The sequence below is a fragment of the Mastigoproctus giganteus genome, chromosome 1 (genome assembly GCF_048544385.1).
Source record: "Mastigoproctus giganteus isolate SK-2022 chromosome 1, ASM4854438v1, whole genome shotgun sequence".
Classification (NCBI taxonomy): domain Eukaryota; kingdom Metazoa; phylum Arthropoda; class Arachnida; order Uropygi; family Thelyphonidae; genus Mastigoproctus; species Mastigoproctus giganteus.
Window position 1 is genome coordinate 158269320 of NC_143575.1, and position 23029 is coordinate 158292348.

Below are 23029 nucleotides of genomic sequence, written 5' to 3' on the forward strand. Positions count from 1 at the left end.
TGTAAACTCTAGAAGGAAAGGGACGAATCAGATTGGTCCACTTAACATAGATGGTTTGACTATTGATGATCATGCTTGGGTAGCTGATAAACAGAATGAGTATTTTGCATCTACATTCACATATGAGGAGTTATTCAAGTAAGGGAATGCCAGAAGTTTATCAAACTATAACAGGGACTAAGGATTTCGTAATAACTGAGAGCAAAGTGCAGAAGAAATCGTTGAATTTAAACATAAGGAAGGAACCTGGGGTAGTGGTAGTAGTAATAGTGGTAGTAGTAGTAGTAGTAGTAGTAGTAGTAGTAGTGGCATGTGATGCAAGAAAGCAAGTGTATGAGCTTATGCAGCATCAGCCAAAAAAAAAAAAAAATCACACCATTCCCTCCAAATGCCTGTCCAGTTCCTCTTAAATTTATTTAACCTATCAATTTCAACAACGACAGATGGAAGTTTATTCCAGCAATTAACCATCCGCTGGCTAAAGGCAAATTTCCGCACATCTATTCTACATCTGTCTTTTCTTAATTTGAATTTATGCTCCCTTAGGTTCGTAATCTGAACAAGTAGAAGGCTCCCTTCAAAATTCAGCGTGCACAACCCATTCAAGGCCTTATACACCTCAATCAGATCACCGCGCAGGTGCTTAGTCTCCAGCCACTGTAATTTGCAGAACTTAAGCCACTCTTGGTAAGAGGATCCCTTCATTCCCCTCACCAATCTTGTTGCACTTCTCTGTACACACTCAAGCCAATCTACATCCTACCTAAAATGAGGCCTCCAGACCTGTACGCAGCAGTACTCAAGGTGTGGTCTGACCATTGCCTTATACAGAGGGACAATCACCTCCTTTTCCCTGCTAGCAAAATTTCTGTATATCATTGACAAAATCCCATGACCTGCCCTGGCAGCCTGTCTGCATTGTTCAGAAAACTTCATATCTGACTGCACAATTACTCCCAGGTTTTTTTCATTTTCTACCATTAAGTGTAGTACCACACAGTTGGTATATTTCTCTCGGGTTACTTCTACCCATATGCAGTACTTTTCATTTGTCAAGGTTAAACTTCGGTTGCCACTTCTTAGCCCATCTGCCCAAATTATCTAGATCCTGTTGCAGTAGCACACTGCCATTACTGTCATTAACAACCCTGCCAACCTTTGTATCATCTGCAAGCTTCAACACTAAGCCTGATATACCTTCATCAATATCATTGATAAACATACAAAACAACAGAGGACTTAACACAGAACCCTGTGGGACTCCGCTAATAACATTAGTCCATGAAGAGCAGCACCCATTAATTACCACCCTCTGTCTTCTCCCACTCAATCATCCTTTTATCCATTGTAGCAACTTACCCTTAATACCATTCTGCTCCAATTTGTACAATAGTCTTCCATGCACAACAGTGTCAAAAGCTTTCCTGAAATCCAAATATATGATATCAAAATTATTTTTTGTATCCAGTTCCTTTGTAACCACATCATAATATCCTATCAAATTTGTCAGACAAGACTTTCCCTTAACAAACTCATGCTGTGTCTGAATTATTGCTGCAGTCTTGTCTAGATGATCCTGCAATGCATCTTTAACTAGTGACTCCATTATTTTACCTGGAACAGAAGTAGTAGTAGTAGTAGTAGTAGTAGTAGTAGTAGTAGCAGTGGCATGTGATGCAAGAAAGCAAGTGTATGAGCTTATGCAGCATCAGCCAAAAAAAAAAAAAAAAAAAAATCATACCATTCCCTCTAAATGCCTGTCCAGTTCCTCCTTAAATTTATTCAACCTATCAACTTCCACAACGACAGATGGAAGTTTGTTCCAGCAATTAACCACCCGCTGGCTAAAGGTGGATGGGATCTATCCAGTCATATTAAAGCAGGCAGCAAAGGAAGTAAGCAAATCTTTAACCATAATTATGAAAGCTTCCTTGAACTCAAGGGAGGTCTCCATGGACTGGAGATGTGCAAATGTGTCCCCAATTCACAAAGGGGATCAAAGGGTGACACGTGTAATTACAGACCTGTTAGTCTAATTTCTGTTCCAGAGAAAATAATGGAGTCACTGGTTAAGGAAGCAATCATCTAGACAACACTGCAGTTATAGTTCATACACAGCATGGGTTTGATAAAGGAAAGTCATGTCTGACAAATTTGATTAGATACCATGATGTGGTCACAAACAAACTGGGTGCAAAGAATAACTTTGATATCATATACTTGGTTTTAGGAAAGCTTTTGATACTGTGGCACATGGCACATGACTGTACAAATTGGAACAGTATGGCATTAAGGGCAAGTTGCTACAATGGATAAAAGGATGGTTGAGTGCGAGAAGACAGAGTTGTTGTGGTTGTTGTTGTTGGTGGTGCATCAGCAACAATGTCTATAATGCACATATTTCTGGCTAGTATATTTTTCTTGTTTGTTTTGATTCTGATATAAAAGTTCAGACAAGGTGATATTTATCAATCAATTTTAGAAAAACAAAAATGTCATCCATATCCTGACAATCTCCTAGAAATTGCAATCGATTAACACTACATTCTGTAGTGTTAATCGATTGCAATTTTAGAAATGTGAAGTGAAATCAGTTTTCGTTCTCTTATATATAGTGGGGATTCTATGACGATATGGTTTACAGTGAGTGGGCACGAACAGTTACTGCATTGTGGGGCATTTTCCTTTCTTAATAGGTAACCATGAGTGAGGTATGTATGACCAATGCTGTTGTTGTTGTTATTTGGTTTTTAGGAGCATTAGCAACTAAGGCCATACTGCTCCAGGGATATGCGGTGGTCATTCCCTGACCTTACTACATCTTCTGTATTTGGTGGTATGACCAATGCGCAGTTGTGCTAGTACAGTCTCTTCTTTTCTATTTCCTCTTAGACTGGACTGCCACTGTTTGGGTTCTCTCTTTATTTTAAAAAGTTTATTATTTGTTTCTTTTTCCCATATACTTTTCCACTGTTCTTTAGAGGTCTGTTGTATAATGGATTTATAGTCAACATATGGTGTCCTAAAATTGGGTGAGATTGGATTTGAAGCACTTTTAGCAGCTAAATCTGCATGTTCATTCCCTGGGATTCCAGTGTGTCTAGGAATCCAATAAAAAATTATGCGGTGGCCACGTGTATGAATTTCTATTAACTGAGACCAGATTTTCTGTATCAGAGGATGGTTGCTGGAGCATTCACATTGTATACATTTCACAGCACTTAACAAATTGGTATATATATGATGGATTGAGTATATGAGACTTCTTTTATGTTCTCCATGGCTAATAGGATACCATATAACTCTGCGGTATAAGTACTACATTCTGAGGGGAGCTGATTGGCGATGATAGCATCCGGCAAGACTATGGCTATACCAACTTAATGACAGCCTTGGATCCATCTGTATGTAACTTCTAAATTGAGTGTAGTTGGCCAGATATAATTGTCTAATGTTAATATCTGGAAGATTATTCTTCCCCCATTTCTGAAAATATCTGTTAATGTGTATTGTGGGTATTTCTCATGGCTGGATGAGAAATGCTAGTATCCTGCAGTATGTTATTCATGTTGAGTCTGAAGCCTAATGCCAGATGGTTTGTTGAGATGTGATTTAGTTCGATAGAGGTTTCCCCATTTTGGTCTGAAAAGATATTGCTATATCGGATGATGTGGAAGGCTGCTGATTTTAACGGCATAATTTAGGAGAAGAATTTGCTGTTAAAGTTATAGCAGCAGTTCACAGGCTTCCGTATATAGACTTAAAATTGGAGATGTATGAAAGGCCCCCAGTGCAACTCAAAGTGCACTATGATGAATGGGATCAAGCCATTTCAGTACACTTGGCCTGGCTGAGGTGTTTGCAGGAGATGCATAGTCTAAGCGGGATCTAATTAATGAGCGGTATAAATGTAGCAACGTGTAACGATCTGCACCCGACATAAAGGAGATTACTCTGAGAATATTTAGTTTCTTAAGACAGCTGGTACGGATATATTTTATATGTTCAAGGAAGTTTAGTTTTTTATCAACTATTATACCAAGAAAACGAGTACTTGGCTGAAATGTAATACAATGAGAGTCTAATTGAAGGTCTGGATCAGGATGCAATGTACATTTACAACAGAAGTATACTGCAGTTGTTTTGAATTTAGAAATTCTGTAACCATTGTTTTTGGCCCAAGAGACTATTCTATTAATGGTGCCTTGCAGTTGTTTCTCAATAAGTCGCATATTTTGAGAATGACATGAGATGGCAAAGTCATCAGCATATAGGTATGCATCAACTGTGTTAGGTATACACTTGGTTATAGAATTGATGCTGATGACAAAAAGTGTTGCACTCAGTACTGAGCCCTGGGGAACTCCCTCTTCTTGTACATATGTTCCAGAAAGTGACGAGTGGAAGTGGACTTGGAAGGATTTGTTAGATAGAAAGTTCTGAATAAATTTCGAAAGATGACCCCGAAGACCAGATTTACTTAAGTCCCGAAGAATCCCATATCGCCAAGTGATATCAAATGCTTTTTTTGATATCAACGCATATCATAACAAGTGCTTATTTTTTAAAAGGGCATTCCGAATATTTGCTTCCGCTTTGGTAATGAGATCAAGCGTCGATCTACTTCTCTGAAAAACATATTGGCTTGGACTCGGAATGTTTTGAGTCTCCAAATACCTTGTTAGTCGGGCGTTAACTATTTTTTACATAGTTTTTCCCAAGCAACTTGTTAGAGAGACAGGTCGATAGTTTGTTGGATCTGTGTAGTCTTTTCCTGATTTCGGGAAGGCTAGCACATAAGAATGGCACCAGCTAGTGGGGTAATATTCCTCTAAAAAAATTCTATTATAGAGTCGTAAGAGAACACTTAATAATCTTTCACTTAAATGGGAAATCATTGTGTAATAAATTCCATCAGGACCTGGAACATTGTTTTTCACTTTTGTGAGCGCATTAAGCAATTCAGTCATGGTGAGTGGCAGATTGTATGAATGTTGGAGAGCGGTATTAAAATTCAGTTTATACTTTTCTATACTGCATTTTAGTGACTGAAAGGCTGGTTCATAGGTGGAAGCAGCTGAGTGTTTCAAAAGACGAGCCGAATGCATTAGTAATTTCCACTGGTTCAGAAATAGAATCGGAGAAGTAGTATTTGCCATTGATACATTTGATTTTTTTCCAGACTGTAGCAGTATCTGTGAATCTGTTTATGGTGGCAGCATAATGTGCCCATGCTTCTTTTTTACTCATTCGTCTTACATGATGAGCCTTAGCCCTTGCTCTCTTAACCTGTAAGAGGTTGGCCGTGGTTGGACGTTTTCTAAACTGATTTCAGTATTTATTCCTTTCTCTTTTAGCAATGCTCCATGCTTCATCCCAACACATTTTTGGATGGAGTCAGATTTTAAATGATGATTTCGGGATAGCAGATTCAGCTGCTGTCATTATTTGTTGTGTAATATAGCTTACTGCAGAATCAATCTTGTCAGTTGCAATGATAGTGGAATCTAAATGAGCTATTTCTTAATGTTTAGTCCAGTTGGCCATGTCAAATTTCCAAATTTGTTCTAATGCTACTCTGTGGAAGAGAACTTGTACAGAAATTACATATGATCAGAAAGTGGTCACTACCAAGAGAGTTGCCAGTAACTGTCCAGTCTATGAGAGGAAATATTGTTGGAGGACATACTGATAGATCAATGGCAGAGCTCGAACCAGATGGTAAATGCACATATGTGTGATCGCTGGTGTTTAAAATAGTTAGATTGTGTTTATCCAAGAATTTCCCAATTATTTGTCCTCTGCAGTCAAGCTGTTGAGAACCCAATAGGGGGTTATGGCCATTCCAGTCACCCAGAATACAGAAAGGAGTGGGTATTTGTCTTACTAGGTCATCTAAATCAGCAAGGATGTAAGTGTGGTTTGGTGACAGATACAATGAGACTGTTATCGTTATGTCAATGGTGATACAGGCTGCAATTGCCTCCAATGGTGTTTGCAAGGAACAGGTCTGGAGGGAATTAAAGAATTTACTAACAGTGCTACTCCTCCGTGTGCTGCATTAGAGCAGTTTCTATCTTTTCTATACATGGTGAAGTATTTGACTGTTATACATACTGCATTCGTCAGGTTCGTTTCTTGTATGCATGCTGTAACAGGCTTATATTCACTTAGGAGATATTACAGGTCATCTGTTATTGTTTGTTATTTGGTTTTTAGGAGCATTAGCAAACTAAGGCCATATTGCTCCGGGAATATGCGGTGGTCATTCCCTGACCTTTCCGCATCCTCCGTATTTGATGGTGATGGGCTCAAACCCCGGTCTAATCAAGAAGCATGTGCTATGCGCTGCTGCTCCTTCCCACCTGGCTACGGAGGTGCCTTACAGGTCATCTAAATTAGCACGAAGTCCATGAAAATTCCATTGAATCACTGTGTGCATTGTTTGGTTTTAACTGGTGGGTTTGGTTACTTCTGGCAGAAATTTTTATTTGCACCTTTCTACTTTTGCTTTTTATTTTTTTGGGTTGTTTGGTTGATTTGGGATTTATTTGGCGAATCAGCATCTATGGCTATAGTGCACCACGTTTTTTGGGAAGATTGGCCTACCCATGTCAATGTCATCCTCTGGATGATTCTCAAAAACTGAATCATCTTCATCTACCTTTTTTATCAATATCCATGGTATCGGATATAAATTTAGTTGCACTGCTTCTTTCAGGGGCCCTTGGCTCGTTCTTTTGGTTGCTCATTAGGTTTCTTATCTGGAGGTATTGTTACAGGAGTATTTGCTTCTTGAGTAGCATATTTGGGAGTATATTGTTTCTTTGATGAGGAGAGGAGTGATTTAGCACAACCAGATATTGAGATATTTGGACGGTCTGAGTTGCTACTGAGCGTAGCCACTGGGTAACTGAAGCATATGCAGGTGACTTAGCAGGTAATGCAAAATGTTTCTTAGCTTCTTGATATAATACTTTCTGCTCAATCATATTTTTGAATATTCTTTTCTCTTTTCCATTGAGGGCATTCCTTAGAGAAGACAGAATTGTTACCATGGCAGTTAGGACAACTTTGCATTTCAGTGTTACAGTTTGTGTGTGTATGCTCTTTTGATCCGCAGGTAGCAGATGTGGCTACACCTCTGCAGATAGCTTGGGAATGACCAAATTTTTGGCACTTAAAGCATCGGACTGGATTTGGAATGTATGGTCTTATTTGGTATCTAAGATAACCAGCTTTAATGGAAATAGGTAGATTTGGTGTTTTAAATGTTAGTATCATTGTCTGGGTAGGGGCAGGCTTTCCATCATTTTTAATGACAATTCTTTTGGTTTGTACCATGTTTTTCTCTCATAATTCATGCACAAGTTCATTCTCTGATATGTTTAATGGATCCCATTCTGATATTACCCCTTTAGAGGAGTTTAAGGTAGCATGTTATGCCAATGGTGATACAGGCTGCAATTGCCTCCAATGGTGTTTCCAAGGAACAGGTCTGGAGGGAATTAAATTCTGGAAATTCCGCCAAAAGCAGATACTTTCAATAGTCTCTCAGCATGTCTATTTTTGGTCATTTCAACTAATAAATCTCCGGAGGCGCCTCTGTAGCCAGGTGGGAAGGAGCAGCAGTGCGTAGCACACGCTTCTTGATTAGACCGGGGTTCGAGCCCGTCACCACCAAATAGAGGATGCAGAAAGGTCAGGGAATGACCACCGCACATTCCGGAGCAATATAGCCTTAGTTGCTAATGCTCCTAAAAAAAAATCTCCGGATGTTAATCGACGAACCATTTTTGAAGGGCCAGCCACATTTTCAAGACATTTCTGTATCAAAAATGGGGACAGCTTACTCAACGACTGGTCTGTGGAGGAGTGTAGTATTAAAAAGAGAGGAGTGTTATTGTCTGTTCCTTCTTTTTTTTGTCTCTTAGCATGGGATATATTTGTGTCGTCATGATCTGGATTATGTTTGTCTAGATCTGGATCAAAAGATCCACATGAGGACTGTTACAGGACTGTTTATTTTTGTCCCTCATTGCTCCTTTTAGTCCTGGGAGGAAGGCTTTCTTTTCCCAGGTTTCCGGCCCCGCCACGTGGAGCCAGGAGAAGTGCCACCAATGACCAAGAGATGAAGTAAGGTTATTTGTGCGTTAGTAAGTTAGTCATGTACAAGAAGAAAGGTGTCTTTCCTTTCTGTTAGGTATGCTAACTTCTTTACTTTAGAAGAGTAAAATTAAATAACTCTGGAAAAAATGAAGAATAACACTATAATTATCAGCTTCTCTTTAAGAAAATTGCTTGAAAATCACTCAGAAATTGATAACCACTCTCTGTCTTGGCACTCGGGGCCAAGACAGAGAGTGGTTATCAATGGACACTGCTCTTCATGGACAAATGATATTAGTGGAGTTCCCCAGGGTTCGGTGTTGGGCCCATTGTTGTTTTCGGTATTTAACAATGATGAAGGTATATCAGGATGTCTAATTTTGCACATGATGCGAAGGTTGGCAGGGTTATTAATGACAGTAATGATAGTATGCTACTGCAACAGGATCTGGAAAAGTTGAGCAGATGGGCTCAGAGGTGGCAACTGAAGTTTAACATTGAATGTAAAGTACTGCATATGGGTAGCAGTAACCCCACAGTAACATATCAACTGGGTGGTACTACACTCAGGGTAGCGGAGATTGAAAAGGACCTGGGGTAATTGTGCAGTCAGATATGAAGTTTTCTGCAGTACAAAAAAGGCTTCAAGAGTAGCTAATGGTGTCCTGTCAATGATATACAGCAATTTTGTAATGGTGTCCTGTCAATGATATACAGCAATTTTGTAATGGTGTCCTGTCAATGATATACAGCAATTGTCAATGATATACAGCAATTTTTTTTTGTATGATATACAGCAGAGATAAGGGGGTGATTGTCCCCTTGTATAAAGCAATGGTCAGGCCACACCTTGAGTACTGTATACAAGTCTGGAGGCCTCATTTTAGGAAAGATGTAGAGCTCCTGGAATGAGTACAGAGAAGGGCAACGAGATTGGTGAGTGGAACAAAGGGTTAGTGTTACCAAGAAAGTCTTAAGTTCTGTAAATTGCAGTTTCTGGAGAAAAAGCACCTGCAAGGTGATCTAATTGAGGTGTATAAGGCCTTGAATGGATTGAGCAAACTCAATGCTAATGGGATTCTTCCTCTTGCTCAGATTATTCACCAAAGGGGGGCATAAATTCAAATTGAGGAAAGACAATTGTAGAATAAATATGCAGAAATTTGCCTTAGGCAGTGGATGGTTGTTAGTTGGAACAAACTTCCATCTGTTGTAGTGGAGGTCAGCAACTTAAATAAGTGACAAACATTCGGAGTGAATGGATGGGTGAAATGGGAAGGGGTTTTTTTTTTTTTTTTTTTTTTGGCTGATGCTAATGCTAGTGGTTTAATGGAATCCATATTAGCAACCATTTATCCAATGGAAGGTTTCAAGATAGTTTAAGAGTTGGTGGTTGATGCGTTTCTCCATGAATATGAAAAGATAGAGGTAAATGCAATGGAATAATAACTGGATAGGAGGAATTTTCACACTTTTTAGGAAACGGCTAGATATGAGTGAATTTCCAAGCATAAGAAAAAACATCAGTGGAATAAGAAGGTGTAAGTAAAAAAGACTATAGGTACAGGAGCACAGGTTTGGAGAACAAACCTGTTCTCCAAACCTGTGCTCCTGTACCATCAAGGTGATGGTACAGGAGCACAGGTTGAAGAAATACCATCAAGAGCTTTCATAATTGTTCCTAATTCTTCTAACATTCTTCTGTCAAATGATCCCAAGTGTCATTGAGTGGAGTATAAGGTAGTTTACCAACACTGTTGATATAACAGTCAGAAGAAAAGTAGGATGTTAGGAAGTTGACTATCTTTAGCTGAGGATGCAACAGAGGTTGGGGAGTGGATGAACAGACTGCAGCCAATAGCTTTAACAAGAAACCAGAATTCTTGACTACCATTTGGACAAGAATAATGATTTCTGTTCTCAGACTATTCAAAACTGTGTTTGGATTGATTAATAATTGTTGCACAATTGTTACAAACACTAGAGTACACAGAAAAGGAAGCTGGACATCAAAATAAGAATGTACCATATCATAATTGGACAGAAGCCAATTATGATATGCTACATTCTTATTTTGAAGCTTTAGTGGATTTATTGGAAAACCAAGGTTAAGATAAGGGATGAGATTTTAAGGTGGAATGTCAAGTAAAGGAATTCATCCATAACTGACACAATCTGAACAAACCTTAGGATCAGAAGATTTAAAACAGTGATCTAGCCAAGAAAAAAGAAGAATAGAAATCACACAGTTCATTTCCATTTCATAGTGCTGTAATTCCAAACATCAAAAGGCTGCAAATGACCATAAGAGCAAACTCCACTGGAGAAAAGATCACCACTAACACTGGCTATACTTGGGCATTTTGTTGGCGAGAAAAAGATCATAGATGTTGGGTATGTGGTTAGAGTAATCTGGTAGTCTGGGTAAATAAAAAAGCTGTACGAAGTCATTAGTGACTGCCAAAGCCTCAACATCTGGACTAGCTAGGTCTGTATAAGTATAAAACTGAGGCCAGTACAAGTTGTGAACATTAATATCGTCAAAGAAAATTACCTTACTGTTACACTGGAGAAAGTCGACTTTCAAAGAAATTAAGTCAAAAAGTTCTGAGTGATTAGTTGGATTTGGAGAATGACAAAGACAACAGATGAATTTGATAGAATGGGGCTGAGAGATTTTAAGCCAGAGATTTGAAATTAGGAAGACTGTGACAAGGAATATCAGAGCAAACATATGCACAACCACATTTGAGAGAAAGGAATCACAGAGCAAACAGATAGGGCAACTGAGGTGAGTAGTGGAGTGGTTGAGGAAACTGATAATGCAGAATATACTCTGCCAATCCACACTTATTTTTTTATATCAGAAAAAATAGGTAGAGCTTGGCAGACTGTAAGTGGAAATGAACTTCACTGAAAGTGGAACTGAGACCACATATATTTGTGAAATCAATCAGGATGTTTTTAAGGGGTTTAGACTTTTTTCACAGATAATTTTCTTCTACTAAAGTGACTATTCTTGATGCATTCAATAAATGAAGTAAAAATAAAGGAGCCAGGGGAACATGTTTTATGAATTAATGACATTTTTGTGTATGGTGTTCGCTCTGTAAATATATCCAGCTCCTTGATATAGTGTGGCCTCAACAATGCATCATACATACACACTACTTGGGCTTCCTCCATTCTCTATCTAGCTGGCAGACCAGAAGCAGCAAGCTTATACACTAGCTGATCTGAATGCTTCCTAGAGAATTACCAATTAGGTTCAGTCTGGTAGACTATTTAGCTGTCAGCCTGTGAAAACCATTTTTTTGAGCTCTATAACCTCGGAATGTAAGGAATATTGGCTCATACCATGATGCCCATCATAACCTTAAAAGACATCAGTCATAATGCATGATGGAATAGGTGGGGGTTAGCAGAGCTTTGTTCTTCAGATTAAATATGGGTTTCACTACTCCACACTTACAATAAGCAAAGTGGTTGTGTATCACTGGATGATGAGAGTTGTCTACTGTCTTGTACTGCCTGGTGATACGGGAATGGGGGAGATACTTCTCTCCATGATGAGGATGCCACACCTCAACCTATGCCTATGTTTGTTCACACCTGTGTGGTGTGAACAAACAGATCCAATACAATGGAGGTAGCAGACTACCACCTAGTATTGTTGATGACATAGAGAGGGTAGCATTCCTCTGTGTTTTGGGGATATCACAACTTGATCCCTGCTTATGCTAGTTCATTTCTGAGTATATTGGATGCAGTGTTTCAGTCCTTACCCATGGTGGGTAAACTCAGGGTTATTAACAATGCCACTATCATGTAGGTGGAAGCAGGGGATTTAGTTGTGGCAGAATAACCAGACTTCACTGAAATTCAGTCCCTTCAGTTACAAAAGGGACCTGAATATCAGTTTCAACAGCATTTTACACTCCCAGGTAGCAAATCTTGGCCTTCCATCCCAGAAGAATGTCTGTGACAAGCCTCACAAACCAAGAGATACAGGATTATATATAAATGGATTGCAAGTTTTATTTCACAATTATATTTCACTTTTTATGATGCGTTGAAAGATAAATAAATAAGGTTAAATGATTAAAATGTCTTCATAAAATTTTCTCTATAAAGGAGCACCATAAAATGTATAACTGCCTTGAATGTCAAAGAAGTTAATGGAAATTATATATATATATGGGCATATATTTATTAAATTTCTAGTTATCATTATTTAAATATATATATATAGGAATATATTACCTGGATATACTGCTTCCGATCTAATTTTCCAGCAACCCAACCTCCATAACCAAAGTCTGTAGCAAGGGAGTATAATCTTGACCTTTTTGCATCACCATTTATATCTTTATAACTTGTTACTGTTATCTGGGTGTTAGAAATATTGCCATTTTCCATGCCCATTTCATCAGTACAGATAAGAGCTGCAGTATTATAAAAGAAACATTTCCTTGAAGTAATTTGTATCTCTCTCTCTCTCTCTCTCTCTCTCTCTCTCTCTCTCTCTCTCTCTCTCTCTCTCTCTCTCTCTCTCTCTCCCTCCAACTGGAACATATAAATGGCAATGTGTTCCAGATTATAACTTGTTATTGTTATCTGGGTGTCAGAAATGTTGGAATTTTCCAAACTCATTTTGTCAGTACAGATAAAAGCTGCAGTACTCTAAAAGTATATTCTAAGAAACATGTCCCTAAAGTAATTACACAAATACAATATCATGAAATGCTTAAAATAAACCAACATAATTCTTTTGAAAACAAAAACATTAAATAACATTTTTTTTTTGTAAGAACGTGGTTCACATTTTGATGACATGACTCATGATATACCTTTGCCTGCATGCTCTCCTTCTCTCATTCAACTCTCTGTATTCTCCTGATCTTGCATTTGGTATCTCAGAAGTGCAACCAGATTATATTGTCTGAATTTTAATCAAAGCACCTAGGGCCACAAGGAATCAATCTACTGTGTTTGTAAATAGCATGTATTCTACATGCAAATTTGAGGATTCAAAACTAAGCCCTTTTCCATTCAGCGTGAAAAGACTTGATTATAATCTGTAATGATTATAACCACTGTGCTAGCTTTAAGGGCCTCGCAGACTATTCTAGAAAGCTTAAATTTCATACGAGGTGATAGTATAGTCAATTCTTTGTTTCCTCAGTTCAGAATTCAATTTTCCTCTTTATTCAATGAATGGCTTACCATTTTCAAGAATTTTACCTAGTTTGAGAGCCAGACTAACCTTGTTGCAAAATGGAATTATTTTTCCAATGACTTTTTTTTTGATGAATTTTTATGATGATATATATGAGATTTCACCTTCTACTTCAACTTCTATCACAAATGCTTTTAAAATTGTTACCTTTCATCACAGCATTCCACTGTGATGAAAAGTAGCAGAACACAGCGATACTTTGTCTGGTCTAAGAACTAGCAAATCAACTCTCACAGGCAAACACAGGCCCACTGCCTGCACTTCTGTATCACTGAAAATTTTCAATAAAGCGCAACTATCAACCATCATCCACAAAATCTTTTATGACAGTTCACAGCAAGTAGACTATGTTGTTAAAAGAATGGTTTGGTTAACCATAACCATTCTTTCAAAAACATTTCACAACTAGATGACTCTGAACAGAGAGTTCAATTATACATTTTTTTGCCATCTCTATAATACAACTACCAGATCTCTCACAAAGCTATTTCAAGTTCCAAAGTGATGTACTCCTTTAGCATTAGTAGAGGCATATGAGGCAAGAAAGCAAGCTTATGCAGCATCAGCCAAAAAAAAAAAAAAAAAACTTCCGTTTCACCCCTCCGTTCGTTCAAAATACCTGTCCAGCTGAGCCTTAAATTTATTTAGGCTATCAACTTCCACAACAAGGGATGGACGTCTGTTCCACCAACCAACTACCCACTGCCTAAAGGCAAATTTCCACACATCTATCCTACATCTGTCTTTCCTCAACCTGAATTTATGCCCTCTCAGGTGATTATTCTGAGCAAGAGGAAGAATCCCATCGGCATTGAGCATGCTCAAACCATTCAAGGCTTTATACACCTCTATCAGATAAACTCGCTGGTGCCTAGTCTCCAGATACTGTAATTTGCAAAACTTAAGCCTTTCTCCATAAGAGCAACCCTTTGTTCCATTCACTAATTTTGTTGCCCTTCTCTGTACTCATTCCAGCAGCTCTACATCCTTCTTGAAATGAGGCCTTCAGACCTGCATACAGTACTCAAGGTGTGGCCTGACCATTGCCTTATACAAGGGAATAATCACCTCCTTATCCCTGCTAGAAAAATTCCTGTATATCATTGACAAAACACAATCAGCTACTCTTGCAGACCGTCTGCACTGCTCAGAGAACTTCATATCTGCCTGCACAATTACCCCTCGGTCCTTTTCATTCTCTACCACTGTCAGTGTAGTACCACAGAGTTGATATGTTACTCTGGGGTTGCTGTTTCCCATACGTAGTATTTTACATTTGTCAATGTTAAACTTCATTTGCCACCTCTCAGCCCATCTGCTCAACCTTTCCAGATCCTGTTGTAGCAGCATAGCGTCAGTAGTGTCCTTAACAACCCTGCCAACCTTTGTATCATCTGAAAACTTGGACATTAAGCTTGATATATCATCATCAACATCATTTATAAATACAGAAAACAATAATGGACCGAACACCCCCTGAGGGACTCCACTAATAACATTAGTCCACGATGAGCAGTGTCCATAGATTACCATTCTCTGTCTTCTCCCACTCAACCATCCCTTTATCCATAGCAGCAATTTACCTCTAATGCCACACTGCTCCAATTTGTGCAGCAGTCTTCTGTGCAACAGTATGAAAAGCCTTTCTAAGATCCAAATATATAATATCAAAGTTATTCCCTGCATCCAGTTCTTTTGTCACTGCATCATAGCATCCAATCAAACTGGTCAGGCAAGACTTTCCCTTAGCAAAACCATGGTGTCAGAGCTATAACTGAAGTCTTGTCTAGATGATCCTGCAGTGCTTCTTTAACTGGTGCTTCTTTTTCCAACCTTAGCATTGAAATTCCCCATAATAATAGTGTAGTGGGTTTTCTGCTCATCTAGCATCTTTCTGCTCATCTGTTTTCTGGGGTTACTGCTACCCATATGCAGTACTTTACATTTGTCAATGCTAAACTTCAGTTGCCAACTCGCAGTCCATCTTCTCAACTTTTCTAGATCCTGTTGCAGTAGCATACTGTCGTTAGTATCATTAACAACACTGCCAACCTTTGTGTCGTCCGCAAACTTAGACATTAAGCCTGATATCCATCATCAATATGGTTAATAAATACAGAAAACAACAATAGACTCAAAATTGAACCCTGGTGAACTCCACTAATAACATTAGTCCAAGAAGGGCAGTGACCACTGATTACCATTCTCTGTGTTCTCCCACTCAACCATCCCTTTATCCATAGCAGCAATTTGCCTCTAACACCACACTATTCAATTTGTGCAGCAGAATCAAATGCCCTCCTAAGATCCAAGTATATGATATCAAAATTATTCTTTGCATCCAGTTCCTTTGTGACCATATCATAGTATCCAATCAAATTGGTCAGACAAGACTTGCCCTTAACACACCGATGCTGTGTCTGAAGTATAACTGAAGTCTTGTCTAGATGATTGTGCAGTGCCTCTTTAACTAGTGCCTCCATTAATTTCCCTGGAACAGAAGTTAAACTAACAGGTCTGTAATTACTTGTGTCCCCTTTGATGAACTGGGGGTCACATTTGGACATCTCCAGTCTATGGGTACCTGCCCTGGGGCCAAGGAAGCTCTCATGATTATGGCTTAGGGTTTGCTTATTTCCTTTGCTCCCTCCTTTAATATAACTGGATAGATCCCATCCACCCCAGGTGCTTTTCTTATGTTTATCTTCAACAATTTTGCCTCTACTTTACTCTGAGTTATTACAAAATCATTTAGCTTACGGCCAGAGTTTAATATACCTCCGGCAATTCCCCCCCCTAAATAACTCCTAATGTGTAAATGTAGATGCAAAATGCTCATTCAGTTTGTTAGCTACCTGAGCAGGATCATCAAAAGTTCAAACATCGATATCAAGTGCACCAATATGATTCATCACTTTCCTTCTAGAGTTTACATAAGTAAAGAATTCTTTGCTGTTTTTCTTTGCGTCTTTGGTAAAGATTTCTTGTAATCTGCTTTTGCCTGCCTAACCTGATTTGTGACTTGATTACTGAACAGCTTACATCTACGATAGGCTTCTGTGTCACGCATTAATTTTTATGTATCCCATGCATTTTTCTTCTCTATCACATGTCTAATTAGGTCATATGACATTCATTTAAGCCTAAACCTTGAACAGAATTTCTTAGTTGGTATAAAAAGCCTAGTAGTTTCCAAGATTATGTCTTTGAATGCTTCCCATTCACAAATTGCTTTTGGTTACATCATCAGTTGGTTCCACTGTATAGAATTTAAAAACTGTCTCAGACCTTCACAGTCTCCTTTACGAAAGCAAAAACCCTTTCCTTTACACCTGATAGTAATTATCTCTTTGAGTAAATCCCACATCAGCAAACTGTGATCACTGTCACTTAGTGGTTCCTTTATCTGCAGATTCTTGATGCATGAAGAATCACTACTGATAATCAGATGTTGCCTTCTAAACATGCTGCTGTAGAAAACAATCATCTAACATATACACAAATGCCTTGCTAGTGTGTGAATGACCAAATCACAAGTTCCAGTCAATATCTGGGAAATTAAAATCCCCCATTATAAGACAATCTGATTTACTTGCCCACTTTATTTCTCTGTTCAGTTTTTCATTATACTCATCAGAATCATTGATCTAAAACACACTCCTACTCCCAATTTTGCTTTCCCAGTGCTTATGTCACACCAAACTGACTTGACACTGCACTGTCCAGCCATGTCAACTGGCTGCACTTCCTTAGATTTTATGTGTTTCTTAATTAATAGCATAACCCCCTCCTCCCTTCCTATCCTGTCTATCCTTGCTGTACACATTGTACTCCCCAAATTCCAATTCTGCATTCCTTTTATCTGTGTGACACCACGTCTCTGATATTCCAACGATATCTGACTTTGATGTTCTAACCAACACCTCAAATTCATCAAATTTATTTACCAAACTCCTAGAATTAGCATACATGCAAGTATACATACAGCTGTTCTTATTCTTAGCTACCCTAACACAGCCCATGTATTTACTTGGATGACTCCCAGCAGTCTCCGAAAACCCCTGCACCTTGTTTTCCAACCTGCTGCCCATTCCAATAGAAGCAGTGCAAGAAACACTTTCACCTCTGCCAGTGGCTACTGTTAATCTATTAGTCCAGGTGTCCCCCTCAAGTTCAACATTCCCAAAGATAGTGGTATTTAAGCATACTATTTGACAATGTGTGCACAAAGATTTCACTTTCTAATGCTTACCTAAGAATGGATGATATATACAATAAAATCCTGTTGGTACAAACTTGGTTTATGCAAAGTACTCGTTTATACGAAGCACATACCATTTCCCCTGAGAAAGGATAAGCTTTTCTATGTAAATATATTCGTTTATTACAAAATTTGGTTAATATGTATTAAAGTTCTTTTTCGGCCCATGAAAAATAAATATTGTCATTTTGCATGTTTAATATAAATCTTGGCAGAGCGATCTGATTACTGCCCCCAGCCACCTGGCTCCCTACTTCCCGAAGGATGGCACTGACTTGTTAGAAATTAGTTTTGTGTAAACAAAAGCAGTTTATGGTAGCTATAATATCAAGTGCACTCTGAAAAACATCTTTCTGAAGGATGAGTTGTTAAATTAACAAAAGAATAAAAAGTTTTTCTAAGTTGTTTACATGCACTCCATTGCTCTCCATGGGAATAAGGTCAGTTGCAATTGTTATCCCACTTCAAAGAGTCTTTTGCTATTGCACACAGCAATTTATTTTTTGTGCCATTTTATCTGAGCTGATGTCTTTTTCTGAACTTGTGTCTTTAAATTAATTTAAAATTTGTTTATATTAAATCTTACCTAGCAGTGTTATGGGCGACAAAACATAGGTGGATAGAATTAAGCCTGGAAATTAAACTAATAATTATACAAGAGGCTGATAGGATGGAAAGAAGCAAAACGCACATTGCAAAGGAATACAACATCCCTTTACCTACTTTATCTACAATACTGAAAAACTGAAAAAGACTTGAAAAGTGCGTGACACTGGACCAGCGATGTAAAAAATAGGAAACGAATTCGTGGTGCAAAACACAAGGAGCTTGAAACAAAACTTTTCGAGTGGTGCCAACAAATGCATGCATCTAATTTGCCAAAATCAGGTCTGATTTTGCAAGAAAAGGCAAATTATCTAGCTCAGCAACATGGTATTAGCGACTTCAAATGCAGCAATGGCTGGCTCCAAAGATTTAAAGACAGGAATAACTTGGTTTCGCAAAATGTTTGTGGTGAGTCTGGATTAGTCAACAAAGAAAAGGCTACAGACTGATTGTGTTCTGTACAGTCCATTCTTGAAAAATATGAGGCAAAGGATATCTTTAATCTTGACGAGACCGGTTTATTTTATAATTTGCTGCCAAACAAAATATTTGTTGTTCAAAGTCTTGTCATGTTGGAAAATTTAGTAAACAAAGACTCCCTCTTCTGTTATGCTGCAGTTCAGATGGCAGTACAAAACTATGCCCACTTCTGATTGGTAAGTTTCCCAAGCCAAGATGTTTTAAAGCAGTTAACCAACTTCCCTGTGATTATGAGGCCAATAGAAGTGCTTGGTTTATGGTCAAAATTTTTCAGGCTTGGTTATCAAAATTGGACAGAAGAATAGCTTCGGAAAAAAGGAACATTTTGTTGATTCTAGACCATTGTACAGCACATTCTGCCAAGACCCTTAAGTTGACAAATATACGACTGTTGTTTTTACATTTATAACTTCAAGAGATCATATAGAGCTCGCCTGATAAGGTACTTGATCTGCAACATAGAAGGAGGGAACAATTTGCAGCCAAATTGGAATGTCTTGGATACTATCCATAATCTTGTTATTGCTTGGGAAATTATTACATCAAGTGTTATAATCACTTGAAAGAGTGGCTTTGGAGAGAACATCATCGAAAAACATGGTCCAGCAGGCAAATGTGATAGCAACAGTGAGGAATGGAGGAATTTAAAGGAGCATATGAATTTTTTTGGCAAATTTGAAGAGTTTGTGAAGGTGGACGATGAAGTTGTAACCACTGCAACGGCAACACCAGAAGAGCTGTTGGGTACCAAATGAAACGATGCTGTTTTTGTTACCAGTGACAGCGAAAGTGAAGATGGGCGCACACTGCCATCTAAAAAAAGATGCCCAAATTGCATTGAACATAATAGAGAATGTCTTGGCCTGCAGTAATGTTTATAAAGAAACAACTATTGCATTTGATAACGTCTGTGCTGTAGTTAAAAATGCATATAGGACAAAAACTGTGCAAACAACATTGGATTCTTTCTTTAAATTAGATTAATTTATTAAAATGTTAATGGTTTGTATGTCTCCTTTTATAATTGTTGTAATTATTTTTACTGTGATACTAAAATATTGTATGTATATCAAAATATATACTATACAATATTTTCATTTCCATTAATATTGCTTTTCTCTTAGTTTATCATACAAATAAAATCTTTAAAAAATATGTTATTCCTATTACTGTATTTTTAGACAAGGTTTTTATTTTATTAATTTATTTTTTATATTGCAGTGGATTCCAGTTATTTGGGCCACTGGTTAATCGGGACAGCCGTTTATTTGGGGCAAATCTTAAAAAACAGAACCCAATTGAGAAAATAGCCAGGGTTTACTTCGCTTAATTGGGACAAAATGCCATTTAATCAGGGCAGGAGACTGCAGCACTGAAGATTACCCTACGATTGTCTCCGACCATGTAGTTCGGTCGGATTTCTGGAGGTCACAACCATAAAACAATTAGCAGTCACCTGTTTATTGGGCTTTGTGTTAGTGAAATCTGTCATAAACTGATAGTAAACTCGATCTTATTGAATTTGCGAAAATACCGACAGCTGGAATTCTGTGGGTTATTATGGTAAAATGTGTTTACACTTCTATGGAATCTTCAATCATATAAAAAAAATAATTTTCATAATCTTCTCTTCATTCCTATTTTTAAAGCTTCGTAATTTGTTACTCTGTTCTCACTTGCACATAGCGTGTTACTTGCAATTTGTGTATGCCGTGTTCTTTGTTATTAATTGCTTATCTTTTCAATGTTTTAAATTTTAACCCCCACCCACAAATGACAGTGAACAGAAATGTCAACTACTTTAGTTAGTATGTACATATTACAGTACGTATTAATTTTTCCAATTATCATGTATATTCTTCCGAATTTCACATGTCATTTAATTTTTTAATTGGTAAGGTAATAAAGGGTAGATTTGTACTTAATATATCTTTACTTTTATGGTCTGTGGATAATATTCCTCCTATTTTTGCTAATTAGAATAGCTGTTTCGAATTAAAATTCAATTCACAAACATGATCACAATGACTGGCGCTTATTACACACCGTACAGTGAACGGTACTATACAATGGTGACTCCATCGTAACATGATTTGATTGTACAGTGAACCAATTTAAAAGGGGAGTGAGGCATTGTATTTTTAACTATTTACGTGAAACTTCGGATAATTGGGGCAGCCGCTTAATCGGGCCAAAATGCACTAGTCCCGATGTGTCCCAGATAACAGGAATCAACTGTATTATTATTTATTATTATTCTTAGATATACAATATGTACCCAAAAAAAAAAATAATAATAATAAATGATAAAATTTTGACACTTTTGGGGGACCTTGTTACTACAAACCTCGTTATTACAAAATGTGAAAATTTAGGTCCCTTGAACTTTGTATTAACGAGATTCCACTGTAATAAAGGCTATACATCATTTCTTTGGATAAATAAATCATTGTATAAGCATAAACTATTGTTTTGTTGACCTTTATTTAGCATTACTATGGTCAAATTTCATTGTTGAGAATGTGACTTCTGTTTTTAGCATTACGTCTATGGGAAATAAATTCCTTCTTTACAAGTTTTCGCTTTATGAGCGCACACTAGGAACAAAATCAAGTTGTGAAAGTGGGGAATACCTGTGTGTGTGGGTGTGTATATATATATACAGTAGGTCCTCGATTTAGCATTAGCATTAGTAGAGGCATACAATGCAAGAAAGCAAGCTTATGCAGCATCAGCCAAAAAAAAAAAAAAAAAAAAAAAACCCCCTCCCATTTCATCCCTCTATTCATTCCAAATTGCTGTCCAGCTCAGCCTTAAATTTGCTTAGGCTATTAGCTTCCACAACAAAAGATTGAAGCCTGTTCCACTAAACAACTATCCACTGGCAAAATTTTGCACATCTATTCTACAACTATCTTTCCTCAATTTGAAACTGTGCCCCCTGAGGTTCTTAGTCTGAGCAACAGGAAGAATCCCATCAGCATTCAGCTTGCTCAACCCATTCAGGGCCTTATACACCTCAATCAGATCACCTCGCAGGTGCCTACAGGCACTGCAATTTGCAGAACTTGAGCTTTTCCTGGTAAGAGCAGCGCTTTGTTCCCATCACCAATCTTGTTGTCCTTTTCTGTACTTGTTCTAGCAAATCTACATCCTTCCTAAAATGAGGCCTCCAGACCTGTACACAGTACTCTAGGTGTGGCCTGACCATTGCCTTGTATAACGGGATAATCACCTCTTTGTCCCTGGTAGCAAAATTCCTAGATATCATTGACAAGACTCCATGACCTGCCCTGGCAGCCCATCTGCACTGCTCAGTGAACTTCGTATTTGACTGCACAATTACCCTCAGATCTTTTTCACTTTCCACTTCCCTGAATGTAGTACCACACAGTTGGTACGTTTCTCTTCGGTTACTGCTACCCATATGCAGTACTTTGCATTTGTCAATGTTAAACTTCAGTTGCCACTTCTCACCCCATTTTCCCAACTTATCTAGATCCAGTTGGAGTAGCATACGTTAACAACCTTGCGAACCTTTGTATCATTTGCAAACTTGGACATTAAACCTGCTATACATTCATCAATATCATTGATAAATATACAAAACAACAATGGGCCCAACACCGAAACATGGGGACCTCCACTAATAACATTTGTCCATGAAGAGCAGTGTCCATTGATTACCACTCTCTGTCATCTCCCACTCAACCATCTCTTTATCCATTGTAGCAACTTACCCTTAATGCCATACCTCTCCAATTTGTATAGCAGTCTTCCATGTGCAACAGTATTAAAGCTTTCCTGAAATCCAAGTATATGATATAAAAATTAATTTTGGCATCCAGTTCTTTTGTGACCACATCATAGTATCCAATCAAATTGGTCAGACAAGACCTCCCTTCAACAAACCCATGCTCTGTCTTAACTATTACTGCAGTCTTGTCTAGATGATCCTGCAATACTTCTTTAACCAGTGATTCCATTATTTTCCCTGGAACACAAGTTAAACTAACAGGTCTGTAGTTTAGTTACTTGTGTCACGTTTTGAACCCCCTTTGTGAATTGGTGGTACATTTGCACACCTCCAGCCCATGTGGACCTCCCCTGAGTCCAAGGGCTTTTATTAGTCCATTAAACAGACTAATTGGGGAAGGGGTGTCTGCTATTATTGAAAGTCTGCTAAAATGAATGTATTTTAAAAACATATATTAATAATGAACTTAAAATCTACAGGATGTATTAAAATGTTATTATAATGTATACATTATTATTACATTATTATAATTATTATAATGTACATTGAGTAATTCAACCAAAACATCTGTTAAAAA

The 23029-nt window shown here is 37.9% G+C and overlaps 1 protein-coding gene across 2 annotated transcripts in view; it reads right to left on the reverse strand.

The window, feature by feature from the left end:
- The window catches only part of LOC150091211 (hemocytin-like), a 1750539-nt gene that overhangs the window by 691362 nt on the left and 1036148 nt on the right, over positions 1-23029 (reverse strand). For both annotated transcript variants that reach the window (XM_090374755.1, XM_090374750.1), the window contains one exon: positions 12373-12554. In XM_090374755.1, coding sequence (XP_090230881.1) covers positions 12373-12554 — 182 coding nt within the window. The remainder of the gene's footprint in view (positions 1-12372; positions 12555-23029) is intronic.